The 19,353-nt window shown below is 31.5% G+C and overlaps 3 protein-coding genes and 1 long non-coding RNA gene across 8 annotated transcripts; 2 read left to right on the top strand and 2 right to left on the bottom strand.

The window, feature by feature from the left end:
• Positions 1 to 255: 255 nt before the first annotated feature.
• Positions 256 to 15,920, top strand: tyn (trynity). Of its 3 annotated transcripts, none has more exons than XM_075822320.1 (11): positions 256 to 417; positions 489 to 557; positions 12,621 to 12,764; positions 12,856 to 13,304; positions 13,379 to 13,529; positions 13,601 to 13,713; positions 13,774 to 14,002; positions 14,060 to 14,603; positions 14,659 to 14,880; positions 14,933 to 15,240; positions 15,300 to 15,920. In XM_075822320.1, exons 3-11 carry the CDS (start codon positions 12,635 to 12,637, stop codon positions 15,488 to 15,490), a joined length of 2,337 nt encoding a protein of 778 aa, XP_075678435.1. In that variant the 5' UTR covers positions 256 to 417; positions 489 to 557; positions 12,621 to 12,634; the 3' UTR covers positions 15,491 to 15,920. The 3 variants fall into 3 exon arrangements, with proteins under 3 accessions (XP_075678435.1, XP_075678434.1, XP_027198464.2); XM_075822319.1 differs by having other exon boundaries at positions 489 to 670; XM_027342663.2 differs by lacking the exons at positions 256 to 417; positions 489 to 557 and adding an exon at positions 907 to 1,058.
• LOC142645632 (uncharacterized) lies at positions 6,567 to 12,625 on the bottom strand. Of its 3 annotated transcripts, XR_012846719.1 has the most exons (6): positions 12,237 to 12,625; positions 11,556 to 12,179; positions 11,069 to 11,406; positions 10,781 to 10,945; positions 8,633 to 10,664; positions 6,567 to 8,523 (listed from the first exon to the last, which is right to left on the bottom strand). It is a non-coding gene; the product is annotated as an uncharacterized LOC142645632 (long non-coding RNA). The 3 variants fall into 3 exon arrangements; XR_012846717.1 differs by having other exon boundaries at positions 6,569 to 8,523; positions 8,633 to 10,945; XR_012846718.1 differs by having other exon boundaries at positions 6,570 to 8,523; positions 8,633 to 10,945; positions 11,556 to 11,983.
• A 117-nt stretch (positions 15,921 to 16,037) lies between the features above and the next one.
• LOC113792737 (uncharacterized) lies at positions 16,038 to 18,754 on the top strand. The gene is made up of 3 exons (XM_027342662.2): positions 16,038 to 16,596; positions 16,666 to 18,589; positions 18,646 to 18,754. Exons 1-3 carry the CDS (start codon positions 16,226 to 16,228, stop codon positions 18,697 to 18,699), a joined length of 2,349 nt encoding a protein of 782 aa, XP_027198463.2. The 5' UTR covers positions 16,038 to 16,225; the 3' UTR covers positions 18,700 to 18,754.
• LOC113792753 (putative gluconokinase) lies at positions 18,721 to 19,336 on the bottom strand. The gene is made up of 2 exons (XM_027342683.2): positions 19,186 to 19,336; positions 18,721 to 19,100 (listed from the first exon to the last, which is right to left on the bottom strand). The coding sequence occupies exons 1-2, from the start codon at positions 19,334 to 19,336 to the stop codon at positions 18,733 to 18,735; spliced, it is 519 nt and encodes a 172-aa protein (XP_027198484.2). The 3' UTR covers positions 18,721 to 18,732.
• Between the last annotated feature and the right edge of the window lie 17 nt (positions 19,337 to 19,353).

Here is a 19,353-nt window from a genome sequence, read left to right as displayed (position 1 = left end):
AAGTAGTGCACTAGTATTTGGTATACACACTACCAATCAGTATAGCATTTTGATAGTAGTGTAATACCAATTAGTAGACTATACTGCCAAATGGCATGGTATTTCAATATATTCAAATGGTACGACACTACCAATTCGTATAGTCTACTACCAATTGCTATGATTTTTTGATAGTAGTGTGCTACCAGTTAAAATAAAGCTACGAACAAGCAGTGTAAACTACCAGCTGGCAGTGTTTTTTTCATTAGTGTGCACTACCAAATGAAAAAAAGCACTACTGCCATTTTTCTGTGTGTTCCGATCGGAGCATCATTTAAGATTTTTTTGTTTCGGTTATTAATAATCTTCCAGCACGACGATTATCCGACGCCCAAACAATTTAATATTTCCTCAACAAACAATGACCAGTTTGACCAGGTAACAACATTATCTAATCAGATTTAATAAACTAACAATTATTTCCTTTTGTTCGTTATTTATTTATTTAGATAACCAAGGATCATGACCAATTAGCGATGGGTAGTACGACCAAGACGAATCATTTTATCTTGTTTTAGGTTTGGAAATTGAAGAAAAATGTGATTTTTTTGCAGTGATCATATCACATATCATTGGACGATTGTCGTTGAAAATATCATACACTCGTTGTTGTTGATGATGGTGATGAAGGGTATGAGAATTGTATGAACAATAATAATCATTATTATCATCATTTTCATGGTTGTTCAACCGTGTATACCAACAATGTTAACAAACACGACATTTTAACTCAATCATGTGGTCATCGACCATCGTTTTGTTTGTTTGTTTGAATGAAATTGAACAAATTTACCATATTCATCATCATAATCATAAACAATTGGTTTCTTTAAAGGATATTCGATAATAATGGTCATATAATTGTCATTGTAAACACAATGTATCCATCATCATCATCATCATCATTATTATCATCACAAGTCATACGATTCGCATTGATAATGATGAAAATTTAAGCAAATCTAATCAAATGAAAGAAACGAATATATGTTTGCTGTTGACATTGTCATCATCTTATGGTATGAATATTTGAATGATATATTATCCTAATATCAATATTTAAAAGAAACCCACGCTTATTCTCGCTCTCGTGTGTCTTTGTTTGATGTTGGACAACAACTGTTTGACCAGGACTTTCTTGAGAGCAAACAAACAAAACGAAATATACTTTGGTTATTTTGGCTGTGAAAGTAGTATCACAATAATATATGTATGGTGATTGAATCATCATCCAACAACAATGAATCCGGATTTAGTTTTTCGTCATGTTTCGTGTGTTTGTTGTTGTCGTTGAGAATATCATTGCATTTCCAGGTGTGTGTTGCAAGTATGTGTACATATGTATGTGAGGAAAATAACGGGACAAGACAAAAAATATTAACCAGGTCATTTTAGCTTTGAAGATTAAGTTTTTCATTCATTCATTTGGTATTTGTTATCATGAATGATGAATAGAATGGATGATGATGATGAGTGAATAGCATGACCAAATGATGATGATGATGATGGTCGAGAGGATATTCGGTTGTCACCGAATTTTGTTTCATGATGATAATAAAGGGGGTAAATATAAATAATATCTACTTCTTGAATGCCATTGTTTTGCTTGTTGTTTTGGCCACTTAGATGAAATGAAATATTTTATGTTTTCTTTTCTCTTTCCAGTGTGTGTGTTTTATTGGTAGTGATCACCATCATCCGATAACATTCCAATCGAATTGAATTTGTTTGATTGACATAGATTTCATTCAATGAAATACAAATGACACCATCCAAAAACAAAAGATAAGGATAATTTTAGCTGTTGATTTTGTTTTGTTGGCTGGTTATTTTGTTATTGATGATGCTGATGATCATTTCATCATTATCTATTGTCTTTGTCTATGGCTCTCATCATTATCATCATCATCATGATTGTCTTTTCGACAGCCGGTGTTTGTAGCAGAAATGTAAAAAAACAAAAATGTTTTATTTTTCTTTTTCTTTGAGAAAAAATATTGGAATGATGATGATAATGATGGTGAAAATATTCTGAAAAGCTATATAATCTTCTCATCATCATTTTGTTGTTGTTGAAGTGAATAACAAATATTGTGTGAATAGATTGTATGATGATGAGGAAATGTTATGCAAAAATGCTGTGTTGAAACACTATTATTTTGGATGATATCATTTCAAACACATTCATATTACAAACACATCAATCACATTCAATCAGTAAAAACTTGATTTGATTTTGACTACTTACTAATTTTATATATTGGTGATCTATTTGCTATGTATGAGAATTTCAGAAATTCACTTGAAAGTAATCAATAATTTTTTTGGTTCGATTTTTCAATCACCACTTGTGTGAATTTTTTAGCTATTTTTCCCATTGAGAATAATATTAGTTGTTTGTTTGGCTATCATATTGATTTTTCGTATTATATCCAATAGCAATGCTAGTCAATGGAATAATGTTTTTTCTAATAATATGATTATATAGGATAAAATTTGATTTTTCTTGTTGCTCAATGGCCATTCCACTTGACTGTGGAAATTTTAGTTCCGGTTCCGTAATATTAATCTAATCAAATACAGTTTTGCTTGTTGTTGATGTGTGTGTGTGTTAATTATTGTCTTAATTAACTAATTCTAAAATGATAATTTGATGATAATGATAATAATGGGATGGGTATATCCCCATTATATTCAAACACAGATAGACAGAAGATGAATAGCAAAATCAAAAACACTACTGACCTGATATATAGCCAACTTGAACAAAGTCAAAGTTGTTTTTTCATGAATGAATTTATCTTTTTGCTTGTTGTTAGCCTAATTTCTTTTTTTGCCAAAAAACCATCTTAAGCAAAGTCTTTTTGTTATTTGATGAATAAGAATGGATTGGATTGTAATGGTTGTTGTTGCGTGTATGAAGATAGAGGATTGTATGTGAATAATAATAATGATGTGAATGTGAATGAGGATGTGGATTCGGCAAATGAAACAAATTAAAGTGCCTCACATCATCATCATTTTTTTGGTTGTCATTGTTTTTTATTATTATTTTGTTTCTTGGTTTTGAATTTATTCATTTACTAAATATTAATCAATTTCTGATGTTTTTGACTTTAGGTTAGGTTGATGACTATTGACTGTGATTCATAGTTGAGTGAGGTTAGGTTGATGGCCAAGACTATGACTGTGATTCATAGTGGAGTGAGGTTAGGTTGATGGCCATGACTATGACTATGATTCATAGTTGAGTGAGGTTAGGTTGATGACCATGACTATGACTGTGATTCATAGTTCAGTGAGGTTAGGTTGATGGCCATGACTATGACTGTGATTCATAGTTGAGTGAGGTTAGGTTGATGGCCATGACTATGACTGTGATTCATAGTGGAGTGAGGTTAGGTTGTACAAAATCGAATTAGTCGAAATGTTCTGATTTTTAAAAAATATCAAATTGACTTAAGTTTGACTTAATTTAATGTTTTTTCTAATTCAAAAATTGATTTTTTGATTATCGAAATATGGAAATGATATTGTATTTTAATCATTCATTGGCCCCTTTTTATGTATTTTTATTGCCCGAAAAACAATTTTTTTCAAACTATAGTGTTACACCCATTCAAAAAAAAGAAATATTTTTCTGAACGAAGAAAAAAATGGCCAGGAAATTGATGAACATTTTTTTATTTGTTTTGTTTAGTTGGAAACATCATAAAAAGTTTGATACTTTTTTTTCGTTTGTTGGTTTAGTTTATGATTTATTTATGACAAGTTTTTTTTGTAACTGCCACTGTGTTTTGTTCATAAAATTCTCATGATTCTCTCTCCCTCTTGGTTTATTAGGTAAGGTTATAAAACTTTAAAAAACATAAATACGGAAGGAAGAAAAGAAAAAGATTAAGATTAATCTGGATGTTTGTTTGTGTGTGTTTATGGGGAAAAGACACTATAAATTATTATTATGATGATGATCGCATTTTCATTCATTCATCTGATCAACCAAACACTAAACAAAAACACTATTGTTAATCTCATCCACATTTTTTCATATTTGGCATTAATATTAATGTTTTTTAAAAAATATCATTCATTTTTCGGTCCGGACAAATGTTGATTGTCATTTCTACGAAAAGGAATATTGTTGTTGTTGTTTTGCTGGGTAATCCATAAACCACGATCTGAACTTTGACAATTTTTTCATTGATTGAATTCACTACTACCGGTGTGTGCGATGAAATGTCATGTCGGTAATGTTTTGACATGACTGACTTGTGTGTTTGTGACATGATGTTTGGATTTTGATTGTAGGTAGATAGCGATATATAGCATGCAGGTTAATGATGATTATGATTGACAATTGATTCTTTTTGCTATCATTAACATCCAATCTGATAGTGCACCAGGAACAATGTGACAATGTTCATCCTACTCATCATGTCATGTCATTCACGGATGTCTAATAATAATTAACTGTTTGTCATCTTGAACACTCAATGATAGTGATAATAATGATGATATCGAAAGGTATTTTCGTTTGATGTCATCAATTCTTTTACCACACTTATCATTATCATCATTATTGACGACAACAACAGCGATCATCATCGTCATTTCATTTCATTTTGTTTTGTTTCCTTCAGTGGCTATTGTTTTGGCCATCATTTTGCAGCAAAGCAAAAAAAACCAAGAGATATGTAGGGGATGTGATTACAATTGTCACCTATATTGACAGTTGTGTGTTTGAAAGCAATCTTCCATCACGATCTTGATTTGAATTTATTTTTCATTCATTTGATTCATTCAACGAGGAAATTCAAACATTTTTTTGAAGAAACAACCAAGCGAAGAATGAAGAACGAACGAAAGAAAAGGAAACGACAATGAATATTTGCATGACCAAAAAAAACCAAAAAAAACTAGGCATCGATTGTTTTGGTTGGAATATAACATAGAGGGTTATGATTGCATAATTTATTTCTAGCAACAACAACAATGATCAACATCATTATCATCCTTTTCTTTAAATAATGATAATGATTCCACATAGTGATTGTATTTTGTTGGTTGGCCTCGATTCTCTCATTCATTCAATCGAGATTTGGACTAATTTTCCTAAATAATTGAAATCTAACCAAATAATAATAAGGATGATTTTGATTTTTTCAACAGAATAGATCTTATCATTGATTGTCACACCAAAAATATCAAGGTTTGATTGGTTAGTTTGATGATTTCTTTTTGATTGGATTGATTTTGATTATCAAACCAAGTTTAAACATTGTATCTGTACATTTAGCTGCAAAAAATGAAAATTTAGTTGAGAGAGAGAGAAAGAGAATATAACAAATCAATATAGAAAATATAATTTAGATGTCATCATTGCAAATCAAATTGATATGATGTTATAATCTTTATTATTATTATCACCATAAATGATCTACCATCATATCGATATCTGTCTGATCTAATCGATCCATTTTCCATTATGATGTGATTATGGTGTGTGTGTCCTATTTTCATTTTTCGTTTTTTTCGTTTTTGGCACCGGCAATTTGTACCTTTTTTTGAATAAAAATTGTTCAAACGACATAATAATGATAATCCTGGTCATTTTTTGATTTGATCGATCGATTCGATTTGATTTGATTTGATTGGATGATGTATCTATCCATCGATTGTGGCAAATGTATCCATACAAGTTTAATAGACCATAAATGAAATATTTGTGGCCAGCCATTCTGTCAGACACTGTAAATGCTCCAGATCAATCAGGAAAAATTTTCATTTTATCAAAAATCTGACAAAGTGAAAATTTTTCATTTTTTTCATCCATATTTTTCTCATTTATTTACACATCAATGGATCGAAAATTGATCGGTTGACAGGTGTAAAAGATGATGATGAAGTAAATAAAATGAAGAAGAAATTACCACTAAAAATTGACCGGTTTTTTAAAATTTTCGCTTGCTACCACCACCATAACGATAACCATCAGCATTATGATCATCTATAGATTTTATAATTGTGGTCGATTATCATTGAAGGATGCTTTGTTGTGGTTGATGATCATAATCAACCATGATCATCATCATAATGATCAATGGACAATTGAAAAAATATTCTTTCGTTTAAAGAAGAGGAAAAAGCATTTGATTGGCTTATCACAATGAATATTGTAGGTCAATGTTGCTGTCGAATCACAAAATAAATGAAAAGAATGGTCATTTTGAACCCATCTTTCTTTCTCTCGGTGTGTCCATTCATTTGATGATGAGGCAATCAAACAAAATTATGATTATGATGAGTTTTGGCCATTATGTGATTGGGTTACCCTCGTCTTTGTTGAATGGAATAGAAAAGATTATCGAAATTCTATTGTCATTGATGATCATTGATGGAAAATCAATTGATTTGATTTGTTCATTGATTGAAAATCACCCAATTCACATTTTTGTTTGGTTGTCAATTTTCTCATATCAAACGAATATTTAAAAGGGATTCTATTTCTTTCTTTCTTTTCAATTCAATTTGATTTGATTTAATTTGATTCGATCATCATCATCATGATGGTTTGGTTTTTTCCCATACATAGGGTTTTAAGTTTAGTTTTCAAAGTCGAAAAAACTAAACTAAATTCTCGAACAATCAAATTGATATTGATCAAAACAAAACAAAAAAGTTTCTATTTTCCCAATCCCATTTTCTCAAAAAACTAGGTTACTTCACTCATCCAACCAAAATTGTTTGGTTGGTTTGGTTTGATAAATATTTGAATATTTTTCTTCAATTCGATCAATTTGATTTTGGTATTTTGTGATAGTTTGCCTGATCAGATCAGATGGATACATTTTGTTGTGTTGCTTGTTTGTTTTTCTCACATCGATGATAATGATGATCTTTTTGACAAATATCAAGGATTTATGGAGGTAACTCACCACCGTTATTATCGTTGTTATTAGAGTGATAAGTAACGAATCGATCGAAAAAACTTTGGATTTTCCAACAGAAAAAAGAATGACCGATTTCGATTCTTTTTTTTTGTTGTTGTTGGCATGTTGACAGGCAAAGATTACTTTTCAACTTAAAGTTTGTTTGCTCAACCGAAAATGAAACACAAAAAAATTGATTGATTGATTTTATTTGGTAAATTCGGCTGGTGGATGTGTGACCTGAATTTGATTTGAGTCAGGTTGTGACACACACTTAGGGTAAGTCAAATCTGTCATCATTGAATGATAATAATCACCATTATTATCATTATCATGATCATGATTGGGAATATCTGTGTTAAATGTTTTTGTCAATAGGCCGTTTATTGAAAATTCTTGAATGATAATAATAATCACTATAGTTTTTTTTGGTCGGTCGAGAATAAACCCCATATCACCATGATGGTGATAATAGCCAATGATTTGATCATTCATTCAACCAGAACCAAAGACGACGACAAAAAAATTCGGTCATTTTTTCCTGGAAAGTTTTCGGAAACAATGTTTTTTCTTTTCCTGTTACCTATTTTTGGAAAATTTCTTGGCCAACAATCAAAATTCAAATAAAATTTTTGTTTGCCAAAAAAAATTCACGACATTTTTGTTTGTCAAATAATCATTATCATCATCATTTTGTCATTCGCATCCGCATCCACCAACACACACGAATTAATCCCACATTATCCATTATGATGATCATCATCATTATTAAATGTCGAACACACAACAAAAAACATATTTTGATAATGATGATCATGATGGTCATGATGTTCTGAGAAAAAAATCTATGTCCATGTTTTTTGTGTTTAGTGATGATTGAATGTTAGAATCTGATGGATAAGGATCATTAGAAATGGATCATTATTGATGTTATCCATATTGAAGTGATGTTTGTGTAGGTGGATAGGAAATGTGGATAGGGTAGAATCATTATTATCATTATCATTATCTAATACTACAATCCATACAACAATAACAATAAGACATTTTGATTGCCATGAATTTTCTATTGTTATATGTTTTTGTTCATCTTTTTGCTCCAATTTGTTTCTAACATTCATTATCGATCATTATCATGAGAGAAAAATGGATAATATTCTTTGGATTTTGTCATCATCATTGTTGGTTGGAAATTTGATTTTGATTGATTTTGTTGTTGTTTGGGTCATCTTTATTTGAAAAAATGTGCTAATTAGCAAACAAAACGATGATGATATAACAATTGTTTTTTTCTGATTATAAACTCGGTTAGTGTGTGAAAATGATCAAAAAGAATGTGTGGTGCTCTAATTACCAACGGCGGCGGCGGCATTCATCATTGCAAATTCCTTTTTTATTATGACCTTCACATAACTATACGGGGATATTCCACTAACCTGATTGAATAAAATGAATGAATGAATAAATGAAAAAATCATCATGATGGCACTATCTCTTAAAGCCGATAATCATATTTGAATCTATGATAATCACACACAAGAGGGGCACTCCTTGCCTATATAAATCAATGGAAATGAAGATGAACAAAAAGAAAAAATGAAAAAAAGAACAAAGAAATGAACAGAACAGGCAACAACAAAACATTGATTCATTAATTCACAAACCTAAGCTTTTTCGTTGTTTTGCTTGAAATATATTGGTCAAGAGACAAATGGTGAATGGTGAATGGTGGTGGTGGTGGATTCGATTAGTCCAGTTTTTTTCTTCATTCATTCATTTCATTATCATCCGACATCCATTTCGGAATTTAGACATTTTCGGCTTAGTTAATTGTTTATGATCACCATTGTTGGCAAGAGAATTTCGTTTACTTCGAATGACAAATCGATCTTTTACTCAATCTCTCTCTCCTTGAAGAAAAAGAAAATTGCATTAAGTTTTGTTTTGCCTTTTTCTTTAATTAATTATATTTTAAGTTTTCTATTCTCATTTCTTCGTTTGTTCATTTCCTTTCTATTCTTCTAGCCAATCAAGCAGGAAAAGAGATTGAGAAAATGAAAACTAAACTGACTAAACTGAAATGAGTGATATGAATGATTGACATTGGAAATGAGATGAAGAACTGAACTGACCTACAACAAGTTAAATATAATGACGGTGATTGTGTAAGTTTTTGAGCAAAAGATTATTGTAAATGATAATGATCATCATCGTTTACCATGATCTTTTTGTTATACCCGAAAACCTTGAAAAAATATTACATACTTTTTTCAAACCTGACGAACAAACAATGGTCAGATTAAAGCTAAATGTCAACCGTCATTCAATGGATTATTATTATTATTATTCAAACAAAATGGTGCCATCCCCATTCCAGTGATTTCTGGATGACCAACTGACCAACCAAAACAGGATATAATTATTCTTTTCTTCAAACAATCAAAAAAATTAATGATAATAATAATGGTGGAAAGATTGTCACCGTTATATGTCTGAACGACATTGATAATTTGTCTACCTTATAGTTTGATGATTACATAAGTAAATGAACTGTTTAAGTTTAGGTTTTTGTTTTTTCATTCTATGAATGAATGTAAATATGAATCTCGAAAATAAACATAACATTCGAATCCAATAATAATAATCATTCCATTCAAATAATAATAATGATGCTACCCTTTTTCTGTTTTGTTTTGTCGAGTTATATATCGTTATTTGGTCAGTCAGTCAATGTTTGATTTCCTTTAGGAATGAACAAAAAAATGAATAATGATTTGCTTCTCAGATTGATATTGTTGTTGGTGAAATGATAATAAACAATGATAGCCATAGCCACATTCGGTTGTAAGGTTTGGTTTGGGGTATACACGGATGGATAGATTTTCGGATTTTTAGAATACCATCACCATTATCATCATCATCATCATGGAAACCGGTGCCCAAAAAATCGAAAAATATTTTATTTTTTTTACGACACCTTATACAAAAACCTTAATTTCTTTCTTTCTACTAACCTTTACCATCATCATCATAAGGAAATAAGAGAGATGGATGGATGGATGGGCACCAAAGCCAAATATAATTGTTGAATTCTTTTCATTGTTGTCGGACAAAAAAAATATATTTTTTGCAGCAAAAAGAGAAAGAAAAAATATTCACAGTGACTCACTGACTGACTGACACAAGCTGACTTGAATTGAATATCACCTCCCATTAGCAGTGGATATTGCTTCACATTCGCCATCATCATCATTGATGATGATCACTATTATTATTATCATTATCAATTGGCGACATGAATGAATGAAAGAAAGAAAGGAGAGAAAAAAGAATGGCCAGCCAAATTGACCGAGAGACCGTATCACCCAATCACAACTACCTAAGTAAGGTTGTTGTTGCAAACAAAAACCAAATCAAAACACAATAGATACTTGTTTGATATGGGCAATAGAGATGGGGAATTTTACCGCTATCATCTGACATTTCTATCTTTCTCTTTTGCTCTCTTTTTGTTGTGAAAATGGTTAGTATAAGGGTAACAAAAGGAAGGAATCCCGTTATTCTCTATGCACATTCACCTTGACCTTACTTTGTTGTTTTGTATTTCTGGTTGAGCAAAGGAAGGAAGAGAGAGAATTCAAGATCGATATAAAAAGCCAGAGCGAAAGTGCCATATCTGAATACGGATGATGATATCTGGAAATGATAATGATTTTTTGGTTAAGTTTTGGTGTTATTGATGATAATGTGCAATGTACAATAATGGTAGATATTTTTTGATGATGGTTATGTGTTTGGATGTTCTTCCTTACTTTTGAAGCCTTCTTTTGTGTAGTGATTTTTTTTCGAGGTGGTTCGCATTGACCTTGACCTTGACATTGAAATTTTTCTATCATAATCATCATCTTTGAAATGTTTTAATCATCCAAGTCATCGTCATCAACAAGTGCAACGAAAATTGTGGAATCTAGAATTTTCTGAAGAAAAAAATCATCAATAAATTATTGTGATAATCAATCAATCAATTTCCAATAAAGAGGTAACTATTTTTATTTTCATTGATTGATTGAATTAAAATTCATTGATTAATACACACACACCATTTTCATCATCGAAAACATTCGAAATTATATCATCATTATCATTCGATTTGAGTGTGTGCAATGAAACTTTACCAATTGATTTTTAGAAATTTAATGACCATTTTTTGTTTCGATCGATCGGGAAAAAGAGAAGCAAAAAAATTTATTTAAATTTTTTTGTTGTGGCCAAAATACTTTATCCATCCTTTGATGGCCGTTTGTTTTGTTAATGTTTCGCTTGATTTACATTCGTTCGTTCGTTTATTCGTTTTTACGACCCAATCTTGCCATCAAACCGTAACAATAGTTTATCGAAGGGATGGTAACTTGTTCGATATCTTCGAACCAAAAAAATCCTGAATATTGGAGAAAGAAAGATTTACAGAAATTAGAAAAATGTGTCGCTTGACATTTTTTTTGTTGGTGATTTTTTTTCGTTTATTTGGTTGGATGATTGAAAGGAAACAAAAAACGAAAAACGAAAAAAATTAATTTATTTACCAACCTATAGTGATCCGGATTGATTTTCAATTTGCAAGTTTCGATATCTGGTCTGATCAATCAGAATTAATGAACTGAATTGAATTGGATGAAAGTATCAATTTAGCCATTTGGGTGATTGTTTTTGTTTTGGGTAGGATATCGATATATCTATCAATCAATCAATCACTGTTCATTATCATTATGAATGTTGTTATTTTTTCTCGGTGTTGGTTGTTTGATTTGCGATAATTATATGGGGCTATATCAATAACAACATCGGACAACACGATTGTGATCCGAATAACAACAACAAATTAGCCACAGAAAAAAGATTGATTGGCAACTGATATCTTCTGACAGCCAGGAAACAAAAAAAGGATGCTAAGATAATAATAATGTTGATTGTTGTTGTAAAATGGTGGTTGGTGTCTGGAAAAACAATAAACCAACCTGAACAAAACGAAACGAAACAACAAAAAAATTTGATTTTGATTGAAAAAATCCTCAATCTTCCGATCATAATATTGTTTGATTGTTTGATCCTGTTTATGTGTGTAGGATGATTTATAGATAATGTTTTTGTTTGTTTTATTCGGTTTTTTGTTTGCGTTTTGATCATCATCTGATGATAATGATACTTATCTCACTGGAAATAAAAGGAAATGTCAATCCCAAACATAAACTTTTTTTTTGATTAATTCACCTTTTCGATCGAGGTGGTGGTGGTAATCCGGCCATAAATCATTCATATATGGATATTATCATCTGATTATTATCTGATTTCGCAGTTTACACAAGCAAAATGAATGGAAGAATGACATTTTTGCCTTTGTTGTTGTTGTCAAAATTCGAATCGAATCGAATTGTGATGGCCAACCAATCATTCCAAACTATATACACCCTGGTGTGATTGACAATCGGCAACATTCGGAACATTTAGTAAAAATGGTTGATCATGTCATTGATCTTTGTTTTTTTTCGTTTAGTTTTGTTTAATGTCAAAAATAATGTTTAATTTTATGTATGATAATGATAATGATCTAGTTTATTATTGTGAATCAATTGTTGTTGTTTTACATTTGTTTAGACGTATCGCTTGGCATGATGAAAATTTGGACATTATTTGGCCTACCGTCGATTGGTGGGTCATGGAATAATCATCATCATCATAACAACAATTATTGGCTGTCAATCATAATCATTTTGGCCAATTTATTCATATTTACTTATGGTTAGTATTATTAATATTGAATTATTTGGTTTGATTTTGATATATAACATATTTTGATACATAACGTATTGATTGGTTTTTGTTGATTTAGGTCGAATAACATTTGACAAGATGACAAATCGTGATTATGCTGGCACAATATATTATACAATACGCAATGTATCATTATATGAATGTCTTGGTTGGTGTCGTGATGAAGATGATTGCACTGCAGCTGCATTCAGTTTTGTAGTGAATCCATTGACACCAATACAGGAAACAACATGTTTACTACAAAATGAAACATTAGCCAAAAAACCAACGATATCCGGCTCAAATAACAATAATAATCTAGCGAATAGTGGTGGTTCATATTCAAGTCAATCATTACAGAAAGCCGTTAATATGTATTTTTTCTCGAAAATGCAATTACGTTCGGATAATCTTTGTAATCGTTTATGGTCATTTGAAAGATTTCCAAATAAAATGATGCGTGGTTTGGATAATGCTATCATCTATACATCGAATCGTGAAGCATGTTTGTCAGCTTGTCTTAGTGAGGTTTGTTCGATTGATTGATTGATTGATTGAAGGAATGGTTGATTGAGTGATTGATTTAATCAAAAACAAAATAGGGTCGTTTTGTTTGTCGGTCGGTCGAATTTAATTATCTTACTCTGCAATGTCATCTAAGTGAATATGATCGTCGCAGTCCGGTGATTGGTTTTTCACAAGATCTTGTCGACATTCAGGGCACTGATTATTTTGAAAATTCTTGTCTTCGATGTGAGTATTATTTGTTGGCATTTGATAATGATGATGTTGATGATAAAAATCATTATCCTCTATTTGAATAGCTGAACAAGTATGCCCAGATCAACGAATCTATGATTATGCCAAAGTTGGTATGGCATTCAATAAAGTTGCTCATTATGTTGAATTAAATTATTATCCGGATAAAGAATTATTGGTATGTGCTTTATTTATATACGATGTTTATGAATTATCTTCATTCATTATTACCAAACAGGTCAAATCACAAGGAGGATGTCTTCGTGCATGTACCATTGAAAATGAATTTATTTGTCGTTCGGTGCTTTATCGGCCAAGTTTTAAACCTGGACAACCAAATTGTGCATTGTATCATTTGGATCATAAAACATTTCCCGATGGTTTGGATACATTTGCAACGCCAAGTCCAATACCATTATTGGATAGTGGTGATTCGAGTGCTACTTATTTCGAAGCTGGTTGTGCAAGTAAGTTTCCGAAAAGGATAATAACCATCATTTTTGATTGATCATGATGTTTTTCAGATGACACAACCAATAAAAATCAACAATCATCAATGTCGATGACAACAACATCGATGATATCATCATCATCATCATCATCATCGTTACCGATGATAAGTAGCAGTAATAAACCAATATCAACGATACCAACAATGCCACCAACAATATCGACCATATCGAATGTACCAACAATACCGCAACAATCAGCAGATGGAATTGAGCCATCATGTGATTCATATGGTGTTTGTTATGATGTTGCATTGAAATGTACCGATACGAAAATTGTTGTGAACGTACAAACAAGTCGACCATTTCATGGCCGTATCTATGCATTGGGTCGAAGTGAAACATGTAATCTAAATGTTCGTAATAGTCAACAATTTACATTGGATATATCATTGGGTGGCCAAGATTGTAATACCCAATCATTAGGTGGAATGTATACCAATACTGTTGTTCTGCAACATCATAATGTTGTACTGACCAAAGCGGATAAAGTTTATCATGTACGATGTACATATGAAACAACATCCAGAAATGTCACATTCGGAATGATGCCAGTCAGGTAATTTGTTGATTTAATTTCGATGATAGAATTGACCGCCGTTTTTTGCCTACAGAGATCCGGATACATTACAAATCACATCGGCTCCAGAAGCACCGTTGCCAAAAATTACCATTTTCGGTAGTGATGGTCGCGAAGCATCAACCGTTCGAATTGGTGATCGTTTATCATTCCGTATCGAAATACCCGAAAGTACACCTTATGGAATATTTGCCCGTAGTTGCGTTGCAATGGCTAAAGATTCACGAAGTACATTCGAAATTATCGACGAGCATGGGTAAGCAAAAGCTGATGATGACATTGATAATAATTTTGATTGGTTTGTGTAGCTGTCCTGTTGATAATTCAATATTTCCAAGTTTCTACCAAGTTGGTAATGCTTTGGAAAGTAGTTATGAAGCATTCCGATTTACCGAATCTTACGGTGTAATATTTCAATGCAATGTTAAATATTGTATTGGCAAGTGTGAACCAGTCATATGTGGTGTTGGCCGAGATAATGTTGAATCATGGGGACGACGAAGACGCCGTCGTTCAGTAATGCCATCATCTAGTCAGGATACTGGTGATGAGGAAATGACTTTGAGTAAAGAAATTCTTGTGCTGGATGTCAATGAAAATCTTAATCAAATGAACAGTAAGTTTTATTTGAATTATTTTTATTCTCTTATGATTTTATCATTTGAATTGAATTAGATTCTACAAACGATTCGGTCATGTTGAATTTGTTATCATTGCAACACCAGCAACAATGTGCATCACGAACATCGATCTATGCAATGGCCATATTGTTTGCCTTCCTGTTGGTTATGTACATATTTACAATCATTTATTTCACCCGAAAACGATGGGATACATCACCCAATCATTTGAAATATATTCGATAAAGATTTTTTTTCGCTACTCAAAACTTTGATGATTTTTTTTCGTTTCACTCTTAATCAATCATTCATTCATCACAAGACAAATGTGCAGCTCATTTTCTTCGAAAAACGTAATTTTTTGCCTCTCGTGATACAAAATGATCACTTTATTTTATAATTTACAAATCTAACTAACAATCATATCAAATCATATTTATTTATTTATTTATTTCATTTTTTTGAAAATTAATTTATTTTTAATTTAATCATTTTTTCACTGTATAAATTCCGATTAATCCGATCCCCGATGATGACAAAAAGATTGTTGGATTGGATCGGATTATCAAATTTTTTTGCCCATCTCATTAAATGGAAACACACACACTAATATAATATTATTATTATCAGCCATAATTATCTGATTCATAAATAAAGAAAATATCTTGGTTTGGAATTTTTCAACATTACAATTTTGACAATTTTTTTTGATCTTTTCGATCGATAGATGGCTCGATTAATCGCGATGGTATCGATTGTATCATTTAGATTTCCCTCGATTTTTTGATCGAATGGGCTTTGTTTGTTTTGTTTTGTTTTGTCGACTGTTTTTCAATTTGGTTTCATTCGATTCTTTTTTTATTTGAATTGTACTTTGTGGTGTTTTTGTTTGTTTATCTTGCTTACAGAATAAATATTTTGATGGTGATTATGATTGTGGTATTGAATGAAAAAGTATTGTCCGAGAAATAAACAGAAAAAATGTCGAATCAATGTTTTATGCCATCGGATATAGCTCGATTAACATATGGCTATCTATTGGAAACAAATTGTCAACGAACAGCACAATGTTTTCTTGATGAATCACCATATCTACGGGAATTTGCTCAAGGAATTAAAAATGGATTTCGATATTCAACTAAACCATACAATATGTCATTGACCGAAACCCTTAATGGAAAATTTTCCCAAAATATCAACCAAATGCAATCGACTGTATCGGCAACGACAACAACTTTTCCGAATAATTTTCCGCCATTACATTATCAAACCACGAATGTTAAGAATACAAATCTTCCATTAGAATCACATAACAACAACAACATTAACCGTGAACATTTATCAACACCAAAGTAAGTGTTTGTTGAAGATTTTTTTTACATTTAATTTGATCGTCTTTTGAATTAATTGATAAACTTTAGACACAAAATTCTTCAATCGAGAAATTTGAACGCCTATTCACCACGTCGCAAAAATGCAACACCAAAACGATTATCATTGATGACAAATCCACATCAACAACAACAACAACTATATCAATCGGATTCATCATCCACAATGAATTGTCTTACATCTGATTCCAATGTTCAACAAATGCTATCGTTGGCCAACACCAATTCATCGCCAATATCATCATTGGCTTGTGAATCATCTGAAATCGATATCGAAGTACAACCACGAATCATATTCGATGAATTACTAAAATATCGTCCATTGCATGATAAAGTTGCCAATACTATACAGAAAATTATCGATGTTAAAGATCAACCAATGTTGGATGATAATATTACTAACATTATCAATCAACAACAGCAACAAGAACAACAAAATATTAAAAATTCCCAACATTGTTTGACAACCGATCATGCAATCGATTCGAATAAAATTGGTGATATTGAAAAAGATCTTCTGCCACCCGATACAATGGACGAATTGTTAAGTTCATTAGCCGAAGAGCCTGAATTTCAGAATTTTGTACATATAGTTGTTGAGAAAGAAATTGCCAACACACCATTCAAATGTCAATCATCAACGTTTAATACACCAAGTAATACTTCCAATTCATCATCATTGAATACGCCCAATGTTTTTATGACACCAATCCATATTAATCACAACAATCAGCAATCTAATGTCGATAAAATACATCAAAAAAATTCATCCATGGTGCCAGTGAAGAATCTTATCAACGAATTGAAAACACCGGAAAGATTATCTTTAACTAATAATCGATCAAATGTTACTAATAACAATAAGTCTAATTTGATCACTACCACCACCAGCAATAATCTTGTTGCAACAAGTAGTATTTGTTCATCATCATCATCATCATCATCGACGAAAATTAAGCCAATTCTTCAAAATCACAAATTTAGTCGAGTTAATAATAAACAAAGAGAAGTACAAGAATCGATCAAAAATGCAACACTCAATAATAATAAAATTGCAACAGCAACCGCGAATAAACCAACAGCATTGACAACAACTATCGAATTAGTCAGTGATGATCATGGTGGCAATCATGATGCTCCGGTAAAATCCTCATTCATCAATAATAATGATAATGGTAATGGACTAAATGATCAAAAATCAACAACAACAACGACGTTGAATAGTCAAATGGTCAATAATAATAATAATGTGGAAATAGTATCCATACAGAATTGGTCATCAACGCCTACACCGACTACAAATGTTCTAACCAGACCGGTACTTCTTCAAGATAATAACAATCAAACAATCACAGCATGGAGTGATCAACAAGGTTTAGTTTATCTAACATATCCTACTACTACTATTGCGGCTGCTGCTACAACGGCAACACAGGAAACAATCTATTATTTGGATTCATCCAATTTGCAACTTTCATCAACATCAACAACAATCAATGATTCTAGTTTGAATGCAACGAAGATAACAACCGCTGCTAATGATTCGATTATTACTGATAATGACAAATCATCAGTCCAAGAAATCAATAGTGTTTCCCAACAATCGAATCGATCAACGGTTGGATCACCGCGAACTGTTCCCAGTATTCTGAGTAGAGGTAAAAGACAGCCAAAAATTGCAATTCAGGATTCAAAAATCAATCAAGATTGTTCCAATCAGCCATCATCGATCAGTAGTGATTATCATCACCAATCGCCTTCTATTAATAGACGTAAATCGGATATTAAAAATTCTACTGGTCATCATAATTCAACGCAACACAACAATCAACAACAAAAAAAGAGAAAAATATCGGGCCATTTTAGCGGCGATTCTTCCAATCATCATCATCATCATCAAACAACAGCAACAACAATCAATAAACGTTCACCAGTAATGGATACAAAAGTTGAGGTAAAATAGATTGATTGTTATGTTATGAATATTAAAATTGTCTTTGTTTTATTTAGAAAATTTTAGGTTCAAACATTGAGGAATTTCTTGTAAATTATCATGGAAAATAATTCAAACTTTAAACTAATATAAAATAAAATGTTTTACAATTTATTAAGAATTTCATCGATAATCATATCGATTGATTGCTCGATATCGACAACAATCACATCATTTTCATTGATCGGTGGTTCGAAACATTCGAATTGTGATTGCAACATATTGGCTTTCATATAATGATCTTTTCGTTGCTCAATTCGTTGTCCTATCAATTGCTGTGATCCTTGTGGAAAAATGAATTTAATCCATTCGAAATGTTGAATTTGTCGTAATTGATTACGATAAATCTTTTTGAGCGCTGAACATGTTACAATCAAATAATGATTATCATTTTGTTGGATGGCATTGTTTTCACAATGTTGACGGATGGATTGTAACCAAGGCCAACGATCATCATCATCAAGTGGTATTGCTAAATATTGATTTTTATCATTGAAATGAGGATGATTGGACATTATCATCACATGATTACTGAATCATTTCTTTTTCAATTTTACCATTTGACATTTTATCGATATTGGATTGTGGGTGCAATTGATCACCTTCCACATATTGACCATCACTTAGACGATTGGCTAATGCCTGGGCAATTGTTGTCTTACCACAACCACTTGGGCCCATTACGATTAATAGTTTGATTTTGGCCATTCGGTCGTTCTTTCAAA

Source organism: Dermatophagoides pteronyssinus, unplaced genomic scaffold (assembly GCF_027571235.1).
Source record: "Dermatophagoides pteronyssinus isolate colony J.1.1.1.1 unplaced genomic scaffold, Derpt_VIB-CSIC_2022.12 sq0016, whole genome shotgun sequence".
Classification (NCBI taxonomy): Eukaryota; Metazoa; Arthropoda; class Arachnida; order Sarcoptiformes; family Pyroglyphidae; genus Dermatophagoides; species Dermatophagoides pteronyssinus.
Note: the sequence above shows the minus strand (reverse complement) of the source record. Positions and strands in the feature narration are given on the sequence as shown.